General features: G+C 59.7%; 4 protein-coding genes across 11 annotated transcripts in view; 1 reads left to right on the plus strand and 3 right to left on the minus strand.

The window, feature by feature from the left end:
• Nucleotides 1-12,451, plus strand: part of PC (pyruvate carboxylase) — a 100,452-nt gene extending 88,001 nt beyond the window's left edge. For all 4 annotated transcript variants that reach the window (XM_038563786.1, XM_038563785.1, XM_038563784.1 and 1 more), the window contains 11 exons: nt 7,613-7,757; nt 8,111-8,200; nt 8,288-8,509; nt 8,988-9,144; nt 9,641-9,881; nt 10,007-10,256; nt 10,463-10,707; nt 10,791-10,970; nt 11,047-11,295; nt 11,590-11,730; nt 11,816-12,451. In XM_038563786.1, coding sequence (XP_038419714.1) covers nt 7,613-7,757; nt 8,111-8,200; nt 8,288-8,509; nt 8,988-9,144; nt 9,641-9,881; nt 10,007-10,256; nt 10,463-10,707; nt 10,791-10,970; nt 11,047-11,295; nt 11,590-11,730; nt 11,816-12,064 — 2,169 coding nt within the window. In that variant the 3' untranslated portion in view covers nt 12,065-12,451. The remainder of the gene's footprint in view (nt 1-7,612; nt 7,758-8,110; nt 8,201-8,287; nt 8,510-8,987; nt 9,145-9,640; nt 9,882-10,006; nt 10,257-10,462; nt 10,708-10,790; nt 10,971-11,046; nt 11,296-11,589; nt 11,731-11,815) is intronic.
• LRFN4 (leucine rich repeat and fibronectin type III domain containing 4) lies at nt 842-4,128 on the minus strand. Of its 2 annotated transcripts, XM_038563789.1 has the most exons (3): nt 4,026-4,128; nt 2,232-3,590; nt 842-1,684 (listed from the first exon to the last, which is right to left on the minus strand). In XM_038563789.1, exons 2-3 carry the CDS (start codon nt 3,578-3,580, stop codon nt 1,123-1,125), a joined length of 1,911 nt encoding a protein of 636 aa, XP_038419717.1. In that variant the 5' UTR covers nt 3,581-3,590; nt 4,026-4,128; the 3' UTR covers nt 842-1,122. The 2 variants fall into 2 exon arrangements, with proteins under 2 accessions (XP_038419717.1, XP_038419716.1); XM_038563788.1 differs by lacking the exon at nt 4,026-4,128 and having other exon boundaries at nt 2,232-3,948.
• Nucleotides 12,452-14,195: 1,744 nt separating the features above from the next.
• RCE1 (Ras converting CAAX endopeptidase 1) lies at nt 14,196-17,344 on the minus strand. 4 transcript variants are annotated; one of them, XM_038563792.1, is made up of 8 exons: nt 17,127-17,344; nt 16,890-16,992; nt 16,713-16,796; nt 16,376-16,454; nt 15,682-15,849; nt 15,483-15,554; nt 15,150-15,212; nt 14,196-14,865 (listed from the first exon to the last, which is right to left on the minus strand). In XM_038563792.1, the coding sequence occupies exons 1-8, from the start codon at nt 17,309-17,311 to the stop codon at nt 14,630-14,632; spliced, it is 990 nt and encodes a 329-aa protein (XP_038419720.1). In that variant the 5' UTR covers nt 17,312-17,344; the 3' UTR covers nt 14,196-14,629. The 4 variants fall into 4 exon arrangements, with proteins under 4 accessions (XP_038419720.1, XP_038419719.1, XP_038419722.1 ...); XM_038563791.1 differs by having other exon boundaries at nt 15,150-15,255; XM_038563794.1 differs by having other exon boundaries at nt 15,150-15,255; nt 16,713-16,792; nt 17,127-17,338.
• A 108-nt stretch (nt 17,345-17,452) lies between these two features.
• C18H11orf80 (chromosome 18 C11orf80 homolog) overlaps nt 17,453-18,136 on the minus strand; it is a 105,023-nt gene continuing 104,339 nt past the window's right edge. Inside the window, exons 15-16 of the mRNA XM_038563790.1 lie at nt 17,692-17,885; nt 17,453-17,607 (exon numbers count right to left, since the gene is read on the minus strand). Coding sequence (XP_038419718.1) covers nt 17,542-17,607; nt 17,692-17,885 — 260 coding nt within the window. The 3' untranslated portion in view covers nt 17,453-17,541. The remainder of the gene's footprint in view (nt 17,608-17,691; nt 17,886-18,136) is intronic.

The following is an 18,136-nucleotide window of genomic DNA, read 5'->3' on the forward strand; positions in this document are numbered from 1 at the left end:
GTGCCCGGGGCCAGAGGCTGGCAGGGGTCTTGGGTCGAGAGGAGGCAGAGCAGGGCATGCCCACTCCCCCCAAACTCCAGCTCCTCGGGGTGGGGAACAGAAGCAGGGCAGTGGCCCTGTGGGTGTGGGCACCCCCTTCCTAGTGTTTACCCCTCCAGTGTCCAGCAAGGGTTTGACTCAGTCTTTCAAGATAAGCCCAGAGCAAAGCCACAGGATGGGGAGTGGAGGGCATCAGTGGAGCAGCTGGGAGCTCAGGGCCTCTAGCACTGATGAACCTTCCAGAAGGTCTTGGGCTGATAGGGCAGTGGGATTCCAAGCATATTCCAATCCCTCCAGGATAACATTTTACAAATCCAGAAGATGCCCTGAAAGACGGTGAAAGAGGTTGTCCCTGATGGAAGCCATGGGGGCCTTCCTACTGAGTTAAAAGACTGTTACCAGACAAGGTCCCTTTGCCCTGAAGGGCTGTGCCACATCCCCTGTGCCCCTGTTGCCACTCTGTGCACCATGACATCCATGCCTCCATGAGGATGTCACATCCCCTCCATGTCCTGCCAGGAAGGGGTGTTCTCTTCCCTCACAGACATAGGCCCAGGGCCCAGAGGCTCAGTCACAGCCCTTCCCCTTCTCTAGGTGCTGGTCCAGCTCACCTGGGACAGGAGGTACCAGCCCCAAGCACTTGGCCATTAGACAGATGAGGATGAGGGCACACACCCCAGGCTGTTTGGGCCACCTCTATGGGGCTAGCAGCCCCAGGCCTGACCCTGTCCTGTGTGCCTCTACTGGCCCACGCGTTCCCCTCCACTCTCAGGGAGCCTAGCAGGATGAGACAGGCTAGCACTGAGGTGTACCCAACAATTTTATTATAAAGAAAAACAAGACTTCCGCTTGGTGGCTGCAGCCCCTGCCTTGGTGGCTGTGAGCACCTGTTGGAGGAACACGGGTCTGGAGGCCAGAACCAGGGATAGGGCCCCCTGTCCTGCCAAGTACAAAGGGAGCCTGAGGTACCAAGGGTAAAATCAGGAGAGACTCCCAGGCAGCGCTGACCCACCAGGCCCCGCAGCTGCCCACCCCATGTCCTCTGCCCCTTCCCCAGCCCACCCTGGGCTGACTCCCTTCCCATCACACCACACTCTCCTCCAGCTGCTCCATGCTGCCCCCCACCCCCCGGCACCCAGCCCCGAGCAGCCCCCCATGCACGGAGTGGCTCCTCCGGGCCCAGGCCCCTCCAAGGCGCCTGGCATAACCGTAGCACCCGCTGGCGTCTCCCAGGTCCAGGGAGCAGCTGCGTTGGGGCCGAGGTGGTGGGCTCCGTGGCGGGTGGGCCTTGGGCGTGGGGCTGGGGCCTCCATTGGTCTGGGATTGGACGTGGCTGAGCTTGAGGGGGAGGCGGCCATTCCCGGCCCCCCGGCCCCGAACCAGCAAGGCCACAGTGAAGACCAGTAAGGCAGCCACCAGCACACCCCCCACGGCCACGGTCAGGGTCCCGCCCAGCACATGGGCCTGCAGGGCGTGGCACAGGGGTGCAGCCGGTAGTGTGGAGAAGTGGGCACAGCCCAGCAGCCTCGTGGCTGTGAGGTCGGAAGGTCCAGCGGCAGGTGACAGGGCCAGCAGGCAGAGGTCATAGTCGGCACCAGGGACTAGGTGCTTCAGCAGGAAGTGGTGGCTGGAGGCTGGGACGATCCTGTGGGCAAGGGTGGTTGATCAGAGCCTGGGTCCAGGCCCTGGCCCCAGCTCACACCCCTTCACTGCACACCTCCCACCTTCACTGCATGCTCCCAGGTCCAGCTCAGATCACTCCTCTCCCCTAGGACCACATGGGCCTTGTCGGTTTACTCAAGAAGGCAGAGAAGCCAAGACAGGCATGCATGTGTGCAGCTGGGGACAGTGCAAGGGGACAGGCAGGCATATGTGTTGATGCACAAGCCCAGGGCAAGCCAGGGAGGTGGTGGAGAGTCACGTTGTCAGAGCCAGAAAGAACACACGTATGTGTGGCCCAGGCTGGTGTGCTTAAATGCAGAGACCAGATGCCAGAAAGCCTGTACTTGCTCAGCCACACCAAGAGACTTCATGGGGCACTTCCCACCTCTCCCTGGTGCCTGCCCCTCCCCTCTCCCTGCAGGCAGCTCAGAAGCTGAGGAGGGGTGAATGGAGGTGGCTGAGTCCGGGAGGGGTGAGGAGGGGCAGCTGGGAGTGAAGCAGGGGCTGCGGGCTGCAAAGTGCATCCTCACCGGTAGATGAGGGTCTCGTCCTCGCTGCTGTTATACTGGATTTGGAACATCCACACGGGGTCTGCTGGCCGCCCCGGCCCCCAGCTCACAAGCCCTGAGGTGGCAGTCACCTCCGTCACCTGCACAGCCGGCTCAGACTCGAGTGTCCCCTCGCCCTCAGCAGCAGTGCGGGCTGAGGCAGCAATGTCCGAGGGCCCAGGGCGGCCCCCCTCAGTGCTGCCATTCCCACCATGGGGCAGGGCCAGCACTCGTAGCTCTACGTGGGCTGTGGCCTCACCAGCAGGGTTGGTGGCAATGCACGTGTAGCCCCCCGCGTCCCCAGAGCCTGTCACCCCAATCTCCAGGGTCCCGTTGGGGAAAGCCCGGGCTCGAGAGGAGTTGCCAACCAGCCGGTCATCGGGGCCAACCCAGTGCATGGTGGGCGCAGGGTCGCCAAGGGCCCGGCACCGCAGCGTGGCCCGCTGGCCCTCCAGCACCCAGAGGCGCTGTGTGTGGCGGGCAATGAGGGGAGGCTCACAGGAGAACTCGCCCTCGGGCACTGCCCAGAAGTAGCGGCCAGCCAGGCCTGGAGGGGAGGCGCACGTCTCTAGGTCGTCAGGCCGGGCCAGCCGCCGCAGCCACAGCAGCTCGCAGTTGCAGTGCAGGGGGTTCCCGCTGAAGCTCAGCACCAGGGGGGCAGGCGAGGCCTCTGCGTCGCGCCCCCGGGAAAAGAGCGGGTCGGGTGCCAGTGTGGCCAGGCGGTTGGAGGTGAGGTCAAGACGGGAGAGCTGGCCGAGCTGTGCAAAGGCACCCGGGGGCAGTGCATCGATGAGGTTGTGGTCCAGGTTGAGGGTGTGCAGGGCAGGCATGGCACCGATTCCGGCCCAGGGTACCTGCCGCAGGTTGTTGTAGGACAAGTCCAGGTCCTCTAGGCTGTCCAGGAAGTCATCGAAGGCCCCAGGTGAGATGCGGCCCAGCTGGTTGCCACTGAGGATGAGGTGCTGCAGGTTGACAGGGCCCCGTAGGCTGCCGGCGCCCAGCTCCACCAGCCTGTTGCCATCCAGGTGCAGGGAGCGCAGGCTTTCCAGGTCCCCAAAAGCGCGGGCCCCGATGCGGGTGATGGCGTTTCGGGACAGCGTCAGGTCCACCAACCCTGTCATGTTTCTAAAGTCTGGTGGCCCCAAGGCCTGGATGAAGTTGTCAGCCAGCCGCAACTCCACTGTGCGCCGGTCCACGTTGGGTGGCACAAACAGCAGGCCTCGGTGGGCACAGAGGGTGCTGAGCGATTCGGAAAGGTTCTGGCAGACACAGGGCAGGGGGCAGGCGGCCGCTCCACTGGCCAGCAGCAGCAGCAGGAGTGGCGGGGCCATGGTGAGTGCCCTGTAGGGAAGGGCCAGGGCCCCAGGCACAGGTGGGGCTGGGACAGGTGTTGGCTGTGCCCGTGGCCCAGTCCCAAGGGCCAGCTTCCAGAGTCTGGCCCACGTGGGGGTCAGGGTCAGAGGCCCGAGGGGCCCCCCAGGGCTGAAAGAAGGCCGGGGCCTGCAGGGCCAGGCCCCCCCCCCAGAGTAAAGGTCACATTTCCCAAGCCGGTAGGGGGGTCCTGGCTCTGGGGATGGGGTGCAGCGTGAGGCAGGAAGCGGAGGTGGACACTAGAGCAGGGAGGGTCCCGGAACTTCCTTTCTCTGGCGTCTCCAGGAACCGCCAGCCCCCTCCCTCCGCGCCATCCCCTCCCCCGCCGGGGAAGGCGCCCCCCCAAGCCCCTCCCGTCGCCCCTCCCTGGCCATCCACCGCTGCTGTGCCCCGCGGCCCCCTCACCTGGTGTCTGTAGCTCAGGGGGCGCGGGCCGGCCTCCCCGCGGGCCTGGCCGGCCCCCGCCGACTCCAGGCCGCTCTCCCGCGGGGGCGAGGCCAGGGGCTGACCGGCCGCCCGCCGCGCGCCCTCCTGCCCATGGCGCTCGGGCCCGCGGCCCCGGCTCACTCGGTTCCCGGCACCTTTTCCCGGCGGCTCGCGGCGGCGGCGGCGGCGACAGGCAGGCGGGTGCGCGCCCGCGAGCGCGCGCTCCGCGGACACGCACGTGGAGGGCGGACAGGGAGGGGCGCACGGGGATCCACCCGGGCCGGCTGGCTCCCGAGGTCACGGGGACACGCGGCCACTGCAGCGCCCACGGGTGGCTCCTGGTCACGCCCGAGGCCCGGGCCGGCGCGGGCCCGCCGCGCAGTCCCCCGGCGCTGCCGCAGCGCACTCACCCTGGCACAGGCGCGCGCGCCCCCGGCCACCCTGGCGCCCCGGCATCCTGCACCGCACGGGCGCCCGCCGCCGCCGCGCGAACCGTCACTCTGCAGACAGCCAGACAAAGCGCCAGCTCGCGGGCCCCTTCACCATCTCCCAGAGACGGGAGCCTGTGTCACATGTCGCTGGGCACCCTCCCCAGCACACCCACACATGCCCACACACCCACAAGTCCCCGCACCCACAGACAGGGCCGGGCGCAAACCCGCACTGTTGGGACCCTCACAGACACACGCTGAAGGTCATAACCGTTCTGCATCACCGAGTCACGTGGAGGGTCCCCAGCAGGCAAGGGGCCTGGGGTGGGGGTGAGGGGCTGGGGCGACGCCCCCGGCAGGCCTGCTGCGGGGTGGGGCCGAGAGGGCTCGGCCTCCCGGCTGGCGCCGTGCCCCGCCCCTCCCTCCCCTTCCCGGGCTCCCTGCCCCGCCCGGCACGCTCGGGAGCCAACCGGTCTCTGCCTCCGGCCCGATTGGTCTGCGCGGCGCCGTTTCCCAGCAGGCCGGCGGTGGCACGCTGTTTGAAGCTGTCGTCAGTGGTCCTCGCCGAGCCGGCAGCCCCTCCCTCCCCCTTGTGCCCCGGTCGGGCCATTTCTCTGGGAGAGCGGCCCAGGGTGGGCTCGTCTCCCGGTGGCGGTTGAGATCCCCGCTTCCTCGCTTCCTGCCTCCGGTCGTCGGGGCTTGGGTGGGCGCGCTGAGTGCTCGGACCCTTCGGCCGTTGGGAAACAGGGGAAGTCACCACTTTCTCCAAGTTTCTTCTAGTCCTTAGGCCACCTGGACACCCCGACTCCCGTCCCTTTCCCTTCCTTTCAGACATGATTCCTAGGGCCGGGTAGGCCAGCCCCCTGGGAAACATGGAATTCTGATTTTGCCTGGTAGAGCAGGTAACCTTGGGCAAGTTATTTAACCACTGAAACACTACCCATCTTGGCCAGGGGGTATTAATTGCACATACACTTCCCTCCTAGGGCCGAGAGTAGCGATGTGGCCCGTGAGGGTGGCTACCTGTCAGCTGGAATCTGTTCTTAACTGTTGCCACCCCCTGGGCCTCAGCTGTTGGATTTGTAAAATGAAGGCACTGAATTCCAGCCCAGGTCCACTCTGGTGCTCAGTAGCATGGGCTATCTTTGTTCCTCATTTCACCTTCCAGAATGTTTCATTCTAAACATACAAATCTACTAGCATCCATCAAGCGGCTCTGTGCTGGGAGTTAGGGTACTTGAGGAACCAGATGGGCCTGGTTCCTGCTGGCATCCAGCTCACAGTACATAAGGACCACCCATCCCCCACAGAGTTATGAAGGGGGGAGGGGGGCCTACAAATGGGAAATGTAGGGTGGAAGAGGGGAGGCCTCTGAGAATGCCTCTTATCCCTGTGCGGTTCCAGGTTCTTTAGATGGCTTAATTGAGTTTATCTCTTCAGATGCCATGCCTTGGTCCAGTTGAAATGTTTCCATCTCTTTTTTAGGAGGGGCAGCCACTAGTTTCAGGGACAGATAGGCAGATCTGTCACACCAGTGGCATGAGGCAATGTTGGCTGGGTCTGCAATGACTGTGGGGGAGACAACCTTCCCATCTGGGCCTCCAGGTGACAGGAGCCCAAGGAGGGGGGCAGGTAGAATTTCTGAGTAGCAGCAGGGCTCCTCAGCCCATGCAGGGCCTGGAGTCCCTGTTGAAGTTGCCAACAGAGGCCATGAATGGGTGACATGGAGGTGCCTTATCTGAAGTGACAGCTGTGTGGTCACAGGCACATTGCATGCTGGAATCCCACCCACGTGGCCTGGCAGTCACGGGACATCTCTGTGTGCCGGCTTCCAGGCCCCCGTGTGGCTTCTAGGTTGGACTTGGCCCGCTCCAGCTTCATGCTGTCACCCAATAAGTTAATGAGCAGAAATGAGGGATCTTGTGTACAAAACGGGCAGATACAGCTACCCAAGGCAGCACAATGCTCCCAGGGCTCCCAAGTATAGGAAGAAGGCAGACATGCAAAAGCTGAGGCCTAGGGAGGCACTTTCCAACAGCTGACCCCACAGAAGCCTACTAAAAAGGGGGAGGTACAGATGAAGGCCTTCAAGTTCAGACTGCCAGGAAGAGCTTCCCAGGCAGGCACAAAGGAGTGGAGGCATGAGAACACATGGCGACTTTGGCAAGGCTGGAGGTGGCCATGACTTGGAAGTGTGGCAGAAGGCATGACCTGGAAACAAGGGGTCATAGAGTCTAGAGATGGCCATGGTAGAGCCATCTGGCTTGACCAGTGACACAGGAGTGGGTATTGGGGGCGATGGAGTGTAGGTTTGGATTACTGGATGGACAGTGAGGCACTCAGCAGAAGGCAGAGGAGGACTGGGTGAAGGAAGCTGACTTTGGACTTGACGAGGTGGGTGAGGGCCACACAAGGAGAGGGGTCGAGGAGGCATTTCTACTTTAGGGTCTTGGCTCTGAAGCTGGAAGCCCAAGATGAGGCCACCCAGGGAGAATGTGCTGTGTGAGGAGAAGAGGCCCAGTGACAGCTCTGAGAACTCCATCCTGCAGGGGTGAAAGGAGCCCCCAGTGGGGACTGGGGAGGAGAGCAAGAGGTCTTGGAAGCCCAGGGCGAGAAGGTCCAGGTGGGAGCTATTAGCAAGTGAAGGGTGGGAAAGAGCCCACAGGAGATAGCCACAAGGAGGGATCTTAGCAAGGGTACCAAAGTGTGGCTGTGGGGAGTGGAGGGGTTGCAGGAAAGGGGGTTGTTAAAGGTAGGGGACATCTGTCAAGAAGCATGGCTGGGAAGGTGAGCATAGCTACTTTGTCATGGTGCTATGGGAAAGGCCTGACCAAGTTTCTAGGTTGTGTGAAGGGGAGGTGCTTATTTCCAGATCCCTTAGGAAGGAGGAGCTGATTCGGCACATCCTCTGGAGTGAGCAAGAGGGGAGGAAGTGGACTCAGCCCCCTAACAACTTACAGGACTCTGCCAGAATAGGGGGTGGGTGAGGAGGTTATCCCACAGGGAGGCCTCAGACCTCAGCCTAGTATCCTGGGGAACGTGGGGGAGCTATGCTGGCCCACGCTGGCCCTTCAGCCTCTTCTCTCCCCATCCCTGCTACATCATGACACCCTCCCACCCACCTCTATCCTGCAGACCAACATCCCCTTCCTGCAGAATGTGCTCAACAACCAGCAGTTCCTGGCAGGCACCGTGGACACCCAGTTCATCGATGAGAACCCGGAGCTTTTCCAGCTGCGGCCTGCGCAGAACCGGGCTCAGAAGCTGCTGCACTACCTCGGTCTGGCCCCCAGACTGCCCTGCTCTCCCCTCCTGGCCCCGTCTAGAAGAGCTTCCTAGCACCCACTGTCCCTGCCCTCGTTTTGGTCCTGCACCCCACCTCCTCTGCTTCACTCTCCCACCTTGCCCACCTTCCTTGCTCCTGATCTTAGAGGTGCCCCCTCGTCTGCCCACACAGCCCTCAGTAGGTTCCCACTGCCTGGACCCAGGAGGCCCTGGCTTTGGAGAGGACAGGGGCCAGCTGGAGGAGTGGGGATCCTGGAGGAACCCCTTATCCTCAGGCCCATCTACTGTCATTCCTGCCCTCAGACACTCCCCAGCCTGTCCTGACCCCACTACCCACTCTCTTCCTAGGTCATGTCATGGTGAACGGACCAACCACCCCAATCCCTGTCAAGGCCAGCCCCAGCCCCACGGACCCTGTTGTCCCTGCGGTGCCCATAGGTAGGTGAGATTCCTTCTGCCAACTTGGGGACACAAAGAGGAGGTTGTTGCCTGAAGGATGAGTGCTGATGCCCAGTTCTGCCCTAGGCCCACCCCCAGCTGGTTTCAGAGACATCCTGCTGCGGGAGGGGCCTGAGGGCTTTGCTCGAGCTGTGAGGAACCACCAGGGGCTGCTGCTCATGGACACAACCTTCAGGGATGCCCACCAGTCGCTGCTGGCCACTCGTGTGCGAACCCATGATCTCAAAAAGATTGCCCCCTACGTTGCCCACAACTTCAGCAAGCTCTTCAGCATAGAGAACTGGGGAGGTAGGCTGGAAGAGGGCGGGAATGTGGGACAGCAGCTGAAAGGCACTGGGTATCCAGTGTGGCCACTGGCCACTCCAGAAGCTGGAGATGTTAACATCGAGGAAACCAGTGAGAAGTGAACAAGGCATGGTGTTCATTTGTTCAGCAATGCCTGGTGCCCACTCTGGGCAGGCCTGGTGCTGGGCATGAGGTCGCAGAGCTAAGACCCTGGTATGCTCAAGGTCAGAGAGTGGCCACCAGCCTGTTAGTTACAGCACAGAGACTTGGTGGCAGGTGAAAGGGGGCACAGAGGTCACTGATCCTGAGCTACGCTGAGTGAGCAGCAAAGGGAAGTCTTCAAGGATTGGGACAGGACTGTGAGAGATCTTGAAGAGGGCTGGATGGTTCGAGGGCTGGAGGCTTAGGCTGCAGAGCTGCAGGGTGTGGTGGAGTCCCAGGGAAGCGAGGGGCTGACCTGGACTTCTCGGTCCCTGTGCAGGAGCCACGTTTGATGTTGCCATGCGCTTTCTGTACGAGTGCCCCTGGCGGCGGCTGCAGGAGCTCCGGGAGCTCATCCCCAACATCCCGTTTCAGATGCTGCTGCGGGGGGCCAATGCTGTGGGCTACACCAACTACCCTGACAATGTGGTGTTCAAGTGAGCCTGGGGTCGGGTGGGCACTGTACTGCGTGGTCGGGTGCTGGGCCACAGTGAGATGGCCTGTGGTCCCCGTGGAGGGCTTGACACCAAGCCTCCTAGCTGTACCCAGCAAGGGCGGCTATCTGGAAATTTCATGGAGTGCAGAATCATAGAAGAACTGGAAGGACTTCTAGCTCACGGGGGCAGTGGAGACCTCAGGACTCCTTTGTTCAGTGCTCCTTTTCCCTCAGGACTGCCACTCTTGCAAAGACTCCCCAGCCGATTTTTCTGACCTGGGCCGACTGAACTGCACTGTACATGACTAGGGCAGGGCAGCTCTGCTGGATGCCCAATGCCTCTAGGGTGGCTCTGCCCAGCCAGGTTGCCCCAGAGAAGGCCTTTTCCACCTTGGGGTGCCACTCCCCCTGCCAGGCCAGAGCCAGAGAGGGATGTGCAGGAGGGAGTGGGATGGGGTTGACCCTTATCGGAAGGGTGCGCTCTCCTACCCACTCAGGTTCTGTGAGGTAGCCAAGGAGAATGGCATGGACGTCTTCCGGGTTTTTGACTCCCTCAACTACATGCCAAATCTGCTACTGGGCATGGAGGCTGCAGGCAATGCTGGTGGCGTGGTGGAGGCTGCCATCTCCTACACTGGTGACGTGGCCGACCCCAACCGCACCAAATACTCACTGCAGTACTACATGGGCTTGGCGGAAGAGCTGGTGCGAGCTGGCACCCATATCCTGTGTATCAAGGTGCCTTCCCCCCACCCTGGGATTCCCCCTTGCCCCTTACTCATCTCTCCTCCCCACCCCACCCCCAGCCTGTCTCCCCATCACACCCCCTCCTTACCAGCCTTTTTCTTTCCTTCTTGCCCCAGGACATGGCAGGGCTGCTAAAGCCTACAGCCTGCACCATGCTGGTCAGCTCCCTCAGGGACCGGTTCCCCGACCTTCCACTGCACATCCACACCCATGACACATCAGGGGCAGGTGTGGCAGCTATGTTGGCCTGTGCCCAGGCTGGGGCTGATGTGGTAGATGTGGCATCTGACTCCATGTCCGGGATGACTTCACAGCCCAGCATGGGGGCCCTGGTGGCCTGCACCCGAGGGACTCCCCTGGACACAGGTAAGAACGGCGGGAGTCCATGGCCACTTCCCTCGCAGCTGTGGACCTTATTAGTTCTAGTAGAGTCTGGCCTATGCTTGAATCCAGATGAGCTTTCCTGACTTTGTCTTCTATCACCCACATCCAAGATGGGACCTAACCTGGCTCCGGGGTCCTGGGAGGAGGAACACCTGGGAACTTAGCAAATTCTCCTGGCCTCCCTGCAGGGGTGCCCCTGGAACGTGTGTTTGACTACAGTGAGTACTGGGAGGGGGCCCGGGGATTGTATGCGGCCTTTGACTGCACGGCCACCATGAAGTCTGGCAATTCGGACGTGTATGAGAACGAGATCCCAGGCGGCCAGTACACCAATCTGCACTTCCAGGCACACAGCATGGGGCTTGGCTCCAAGTTCAAGGAAGTCAAGAAGGCCTATGTGGAGGCCAACCAGATGCTGGGCGATCTCATCAAGGTGAGCTAGGCCCAGTGCTCTTATCCCTGCCTCTGGGCCTCCATAAGATGCCAAGCATCCCAACCTGGGGCTTTTCTTCTCAGGTGACCCCGTCCTCCAAGATCGTGGGCGACCTGGCCCAGTTCATGGTACAGAATGGGCTGAGCCGGGCAGAGGCTGAAGCCCAGGCAGAAGAATTGTCCTTCCCCCGTTCCGTGGTGGAGTTCCTGCAGGGCTACATTGGCATTCCCCACGGGGGCTTCCCTGAGCCCCTTCGCTCTAAGGTAGGAAGGCCCAGCACAGCCTGAGGGTGGAGACTGGGTGCAGGCATCAGGCCTGACCCTCTGCTTTGCTCCCCAGGTGCTAAAGGACCTGCCAAGGGTAGAAGGGCGGCCAGGAGCCTCCCTCCCCCCACTGGATCTGCAGCTGCTGGAGAAGGAGCTGACTGAACGGCATGGGGAGGAGGTGACCCCAGAAGATGTGCTCTCAGCAGCCATATATCCAGACGTCTTTGCCCACTTCAAGGACTTCACAGCTACCTTTGGCCCCCTGGATAGCCTCAATACCCGCCTCTTCCTGCAGGGACCCAAAATTGCAGAGGAGTTTGAGGTGAGTGGCTCTGGCCCCTATCTACACTCCCCCCCTCAGCCCTACCCCTGCATCCCTAAGGACACTAGCACATCTAGAGCTCCAGGCTTTGGCTTGGCTGTCACCTTGCCTCACAAGCTGTCGGTGCCCAAAAAACCCTTGAGAGATGAGGAGGCTAGGCCTTCACAAGTGAAGAGCTGAGATCCAGGGTTGAGGGACTTGCCTGGGACTTGGTTGGGGGGCTGCTCTACCCAGACTTGGTGTGTTTTATTGCCCCTGACCCCCGGCTCTTGAGTCTCTGTGCCCTCCTTGCAGGTGGAGCTGGAGCGGGGCAAGACACTGCACATCAAGGCTCTGGCCATAAGTGACCTGAACCGGGCTGGCCAGAGGCAGGTCTTCTTTGAGCTCAATGGACAGCTGCGGTCCATTCTGGTCAAGGACACTCAGGCCATGAAGGTACAGCCCCTCCTAGGGCCAGCCACGTGGTGGGGACAGGTAGGGCCGATGCCTCATGTCTCTCCCCCTCTTGTCTTGTCTACAGGAAATGCACTTCCACCCCAAGGCCCTGAAGGATGTGAAGGGCCAGATTGGGGCACCCATGCCTGGGAAGGTGATAGACATCAAGGTGGCAGCTGGGGCCAAGGTGGCCAAGGGCCAGCCCCTCTGTGTGCTCAGTGCCATGAAGATGGAGACTGTGGTGACTTCACCCATGGAGGGCACTGTCCGCAAGGTCCACGTAACCACAGACATGACACTGGAGGGCGATGACCTCATCCTGGAGATTGAGTGATCTTGCCCCAGATTGGCAGCCTGGCCATCCCCACCCCAAGCCTTCAATAGACACTGTGCTGCCAGGGCAGGCCCAGGCCAGCCCATGCCTGAGAGCAGAAAGGCTTAGCCCTGGAGCTCCTGTCCTCAGCTGCTTGTGGCAGGAGAAACACTGCCTGCTGTGGCACATTCCTTTCCTCCAGCCATTTGTCTTTCCCTGCTGGACAGCTGCTCACATAGTCATCTCTTGCCAAACAAGATTCCTCTCCTTGTCGGAGACTGCAGGTGATGGTGTGTAGGAGGGCCTAAGACCCAGGGGAGCAGGTTTAGGGGTGCTACCTCGTAGGGGGAGATCTAGCTCCAAGTCCTGAGAACTTCGCTCAATAAAACTGGCTTCCCCTGCCCTCTATGCTGGGTCCTGTGCAGTACCCCAACCCCCCACCCTGCGCCACTCAGCAGAGGGGCAGGGCTGCCTACTGGGACTCCTCATAGCAAGGGCAGGTTAGTTTTATCTAACTCTTGGAGAGTAGGAGAATAGTGGCCTTGGTTTCAGCCACTACAGAGTGCCTATGGTATACACACCCTAACAGAATTAGTTAACTGTACTGAGAGCTTCGGCTGTTATAAGCATTTAACACCCATTAACTCAAGGCATCAGTCATCCATTTTATGGACAGAGAAATGGAGTCCTAGGAAGGTTAAATAACTTGTCCAGGACCCCACAGCTAGTAAGAGGCAGAGCATTCATACTCAAGCTGTCAGTGGAGTTGCTTCCCAACCATACTGCTTTACTTCCTAAAACCAGGGAAAACCTACCACCCCATTAGTTCAGGACTGGATGCAAACAGGCACCAACATCTAGGAGGTGGGCAAAACCCTTGGATGTGGGAACCTGTGGGTGAGGATTTTAGTGGGAGGTTAGGAGCACTGGATTGAGTCTCCAGATCTAATCCTGCCCATTCCTATTCCTAAGCCTTAGGGAGAATCCCTCACCTGCAGGACAGCAACCCTGCGTGCATCACTGCACTGTTGCCCACCCCCAAACTCCACAGGGAAGGTGAAATAGGGGTGCTGGGTAATTCCTGAGCAGGAGCATGAAGAAGAGGTAGAGCACAATCTCCAGGGGACCAGGCAGGCAGTTCACCCCCAGCACCCTGCCAGCACAGTGCTCTTTGCGGGTGGTTTTGGGCTTTCTCCTCTTTGGACTTCAAGATCCCAAAGGTACGCTCTAAAACAGGCCCATGCTCACCCCCTCTACCTCCCCAACAGATGCTACACAGGGTGGAAGACAAGAAAGCTCTCCATAGCAAGGTAGGTGTGTGACTATCATGATGACCTTTTAGATCCAGGTGCATGTAGTGTAGTCACAGCCAAATTGGGGGTACCCTGGGGAGCGACTGCACTTCCATTTCCTTTCAACCACCAGCCTCAGGGGATGGGACTAGGAACAGCCTCCTTCAGTTTAGAGTGAGAACTGAGAGTATAATATTCTTTTAAAAAAGTTAAGACCCAGGGGCAGGGTAATAAAAACATGGAAACCATTCTAAAATCAAGAGGAAGGAACTAGAGAGTTCTAAGAAAGAACCCTGGGTTCCAGTGCTGCTCAGCAGGGTCCTTGCTACTCTCAGGGCTGCAGCCTTTGCTCTGAGCTCCTCTAGGGACCAGACTAGCAGCACAGTGGCAGAAGTCCAAGCAGAAAAGCTTCTACTCCCAGGTGACTCTGAGCTGGTTCCTTTACCATTTTGAATGTTTATTCTTGCTTGTGCAACCTGAGGCTGGTAGACTTTGGGGAGGTCCTGGTGGAGGCCCCACAGTCAACCCTCTACCCTTTGGAGGCTGGAGGTTCCATCACTGGGGTCCGGGCCTAGGTTTCATTCCCTGACTCTGGTAGCCAAGACACAGGTGCTAGGTTCTGCTGAGCTCACACCTGGCACCTGCAGTCCCAGGCCCACCTGTGCTAGGAGTTGGGGTGTGGCTAAGAGAGGAGAAAGCTACAGACCCAAGGCAGCCAGAGGACCCCATCCTATCCTTTACTTCAGGGACCTAAGTCTACCAGGCTGAACTTCCCAGAGGGTAGTGTACAAGGTAGCCAAGACAGGTGGCAGGCACACTCACAAGACCCCCAAGTAGATCGATTCCCAAAGGTCCAAGGCCATGTTACCCAAGTTAAATCTCTTTAATATCTCAATACAAAGTCCTGATGCAAAAAGACAATGAGAAAACCCTGGGAAGTTGGGGGGAGGGATTTTGTAAATTCCACCCCCGAGCAGCTTTTCAGAGGCAGAAGGGGGCAGAGGAGCTCAGAAAAGCAGCAGTCCAAAGTGAGGAAGGGAGTGCACAGCTCCTAGGACCTGCCCCTTGTCCCCTCCCAGCTGCTCCTCAACCTCCTTTGGAGAAGGGCTGCACCCTTTGGATATCTGCTCCTTTCTCTTGGTCCCTGGGATTCAACTAGCTCTGGCTTCAATCCCCTACAAAAATTCCTGAGATCTCGGGGACCCCAGCCAGCTCCTCCCCTCTGCAGTACCCCTTGATGGGGAGGGGCTGGGGAGCCCGTGAGAGTTCATAGGAGCATGTACAGGAGCATGGGTCAGGAGCACAAGGGAGCCTCTGAGTCCCCTGCTCGCTCCAAAAGCACACAAAGGGGAAGGCTGCCGTAGAGTTTGGGGTCCGTGAGGGGCTGGAGCAGAAGCAGGAAGAGTCCCACACCCAGAGCATAGCCTGCCAGCAGGGGCCGTCTCTGCGGATGCTCCAGGGCCGCACATACAGCAGGAAAGCCCATGTAATTGCAGAAGGAGTGGCAAAGAACTGGCCCAATCAGGTGTCCTAGGGAGGGGAGACAGAGCAGCTCATGGAGCATCCCCACCACCTCCCAGGGCTAATCACCCATATCCCTGAAATAGATCAAGGACTACCCACACACACCATATGGCCCCTGCTCCCTTCCACCTCTCAGACCTCACAGACTGAAAGCCCTGGCTCTGTCTGTCTCAAAGACCAAAGTAGAAGAAACTTGTCACTCCTACAACAAACACAGCATTCCCATTCTCCCACCCTCTCCTGTGGACCCCTGAGCCCCCAGGGGGACCCGTGAGAGACTGAGGACCAACCTGTGCGGATGAAGAGGAAAGCAGTGTAGGCACCGAAGACAGCTGTGTAGGAGAACTGGAACGCTGGAGACGGGGAGGCCTCGAGTGACCACACCTGTATGCTCTTCTGCCCCAACACTGCACACCCATCAGCCAGAGACATCCCCTTCCCCCTGAGGGCAGTGGCTGCCTGCCCCAGCACCTATGGCTGTCCTCTACACCCCAACTCCCACGGCCAGGGGCCCTTCCAGTACTAGAGCCCTCTGTCCCCAAGTCTTCCTCCAGAATGGCTACTGGGGACACCCTTACACACCCCAACCCAGGACTGCCCCAAGCAAGCTTTCTAGGACTCACCTGCAGACAAGAAGATGCTCCCCACACTGCTCTGGCGGAAACGAAGCTGTTCAAAAATGTGGTGAAAATGGGCTGCGAGAAAGGCAAGAACCATGTCACATTCCTCATGCCTGCTTTATAGGCCACGCCCTTGCTCCAAACCCCATTTTTGGCTCTCATGCTGGGAACATCTCAAAAGGACCAGGTTAGACAAACTCACCAACTCCAAAGAAGAGTGGGCAGGTGAACACGGCAGGGCCCAGGCCCGTGCATGGTGCTAACATGGGCAGCATGCAGGCCCGGAATACCAGTTCCTCTGTCAGGGGTGCGATCACTTGGTTCCGCAGCCAACGCATGTCTGTGAGGCAGCGGGCCCAGGAGCGAGGGGCTGAAGGTGGGGGGATTCAGGACCAAGAATTAGTGACTAGTTATTGAACAAAAAGATCCTAGAGTCCCCAAGGGTCCCTCTCCCACAATCTTTCCTTAGCCAAACTCAGATTGGCATCAATGCTCCTGAGAACAGATAAGAGTCAAGCTTTGTTATCTCACAAAGCATAAAACAATGTTTTAAGAGGGCTGAAAGGAAAAGTATTAGTAGCTAAGGCAGGGTATTCTGGTAGTAAATTCTGGAAGCATCAAAATCCTAACTCAAGACCAGCTCTGGTTTGAAGAAGCCAAATATTAAAAGAGAAAGCAACTTTCATCAGTCCACACAAAGTACTGCTGGGGATTCCTAGGGGCCTGTCAAAGCAACTCTTACAGGCTGTCTGCTACATGCTCCCATCTTACTGATAAGGAAACGAAGAGTAACTCATACATCTCAAATCTAAGTCTCACCATGAGCCCACTTATTCTCTTGCTCCACTGTGCTGGGCTGCCTGTGCCTACTTTCTCCCTAAGCCCTAAGGACTCACCTAAGACAACCTTCAAGCCATCTGCCAGGTCACATGGACAATCCATAGAGAGCTGCATTAGTGGGCCCAGGAAAAGGATCTGGGAATAGAAAAACAAGCGATCAAAGGAAAGGCTTAAGCCAAAATCCACTACCCGTGCCCAGCAAAAGTCTCATGAGATTTCAAGCTTCCTGTTCTCAGCGACAATCTCCCACCCATGTATAACCAACAGCCAAGGACCATCTCACAATTTCTGTTGCCCATCAGTCAAAAGGCACAATGAGGATTAAAAAAAAAAAAAAAAGGCCATGGACAGGAACATCATGCTAATAACGAGAAAAATAAAACGAGCACTCACCATGGTCAGCAGCAAGGGCAGCAGTGCTGCTGGGAAAATGCCCTCCAGCCTGAAGCCCATCAGGGTGAGCAGGGATGTGCCTGGCTGAGCCACAGGAAAGGAGGCATCAGTCTTGCTCTCTTCTAAAAGACCCCTGAGATCCTCCCCCTCTTGCCCTCTGCCCCGCCTCCTTCGCACCTGGATGCCTGTGAGTTCTCTCCAAAGTAGCACGCAGAGGGGCGAGAGACTGGACACCACCAAGACGCTAGTGAAGCGCCGCTTGATAACGGCAGGGTGGTCCCTACGGAGGGAGCAGTAAGTTCTGGGGGCCCACAGACTCTGGACAGCGCGGCCCCGCCCCCAGTTCGCCCAAGCTCCGCCCACAGCCCCGCCTCGCGGAGGCGCGGGTTCTGGCCGCGCGCGCAGCCCCCGCACCTGGGCAGCTCGCTCTTCCAGACGTAGAGGCTGCCCACGTAGGAGCAGGCGAGGCTGAGACAGGAGAACACTGACACCCAGCAGCACAGCCCAGGGCCTGGACCGCCCAGGGCCGCCGACTCGGGTTGCCGCTCCGGCCGCGATACCGACAGCAGGCGCAGCCCATCCCCGCCCAGCGCCGCCATCGCGCCCGGACCCGCGGCGCGCACCAATGACGCGATCCCGCCGCCGCTCGACCCGCGCCCTGCCGGACGCGCGAGTGACGTCATCGGGCAGCGCGGGCACCCAGCCCCCGCCCTCGCCCCCAACACTGAAACAGATGCGGCGCACGCAGAGCTGGTTTATTGAACAACAGACAGCACGCGGCCCCAACAGCCGCCCGGCAGGTGTGGAAGCGCCGGGAGGGCACCCCAGCTTAGGGCCCAGGGCCTGGGCTCAGCCACTCGGACAGATTGGAGACCTCCTGCAGCCAGAGCGAGTCCTGCGGGAGGAAAGGGAGCCCGGGATGAGGACCCGTCGACAGCGGCCGTTTCTAACCTCCCCTGCGCGACCCTCGCCCGGTTACCTCCAGGCCGCCCCCGGGACTCTCCCTGCTCCCGCCAGATGTCGGGGAGGCCCCTGCCCCTGTGGGCTCCGTGCGGCACGCGGCGGCTTCTGACTGCCTCGAGGCCTTGGCAGAGGGGAAGGTCCGCGTCTCCTTCATGCCCCGCCGCAGGCTGCCCCTTTTGAGCGTCTTGTTTTCCACTTGCCCGCCGGTCCCTAGACGAAAACAAGCCCACTTACCTTGCGCCCGCGACCCTGTGCTAGAAAGACACCAAGGGCAGGAGAGAGGGAGGAGCTGGTCCCCCCTCTCTTAGCCCTCCCACCTCAAATTCCTTTCAAACAGGTGTGTCGGAATCAAAACCTGGCAGCTCTGGGAATTAAGGCTGAGGCTGCAGAATCGTTTCAGTCTTACTTGGGGCTCGCATCCACTCAATTCATCTGCATACAGATTCCTCGTGGAGTCTGCA

Source organism: Canis lupus, chromosome 18, assembly GCF_011100685.1.
Source record: "Canis lupus familiaris isolate Mischka breed German Shepherd chromosome 18, alternate assembly UU_Cfam_GSD_1.0, whole genome shotgun sequence".
Classification (NCBI taxonomy): Eukaryota; Metazoa; Chordata; class Mammalia; order Carnivora; family Canidae; genus Canis; species Canis lupus.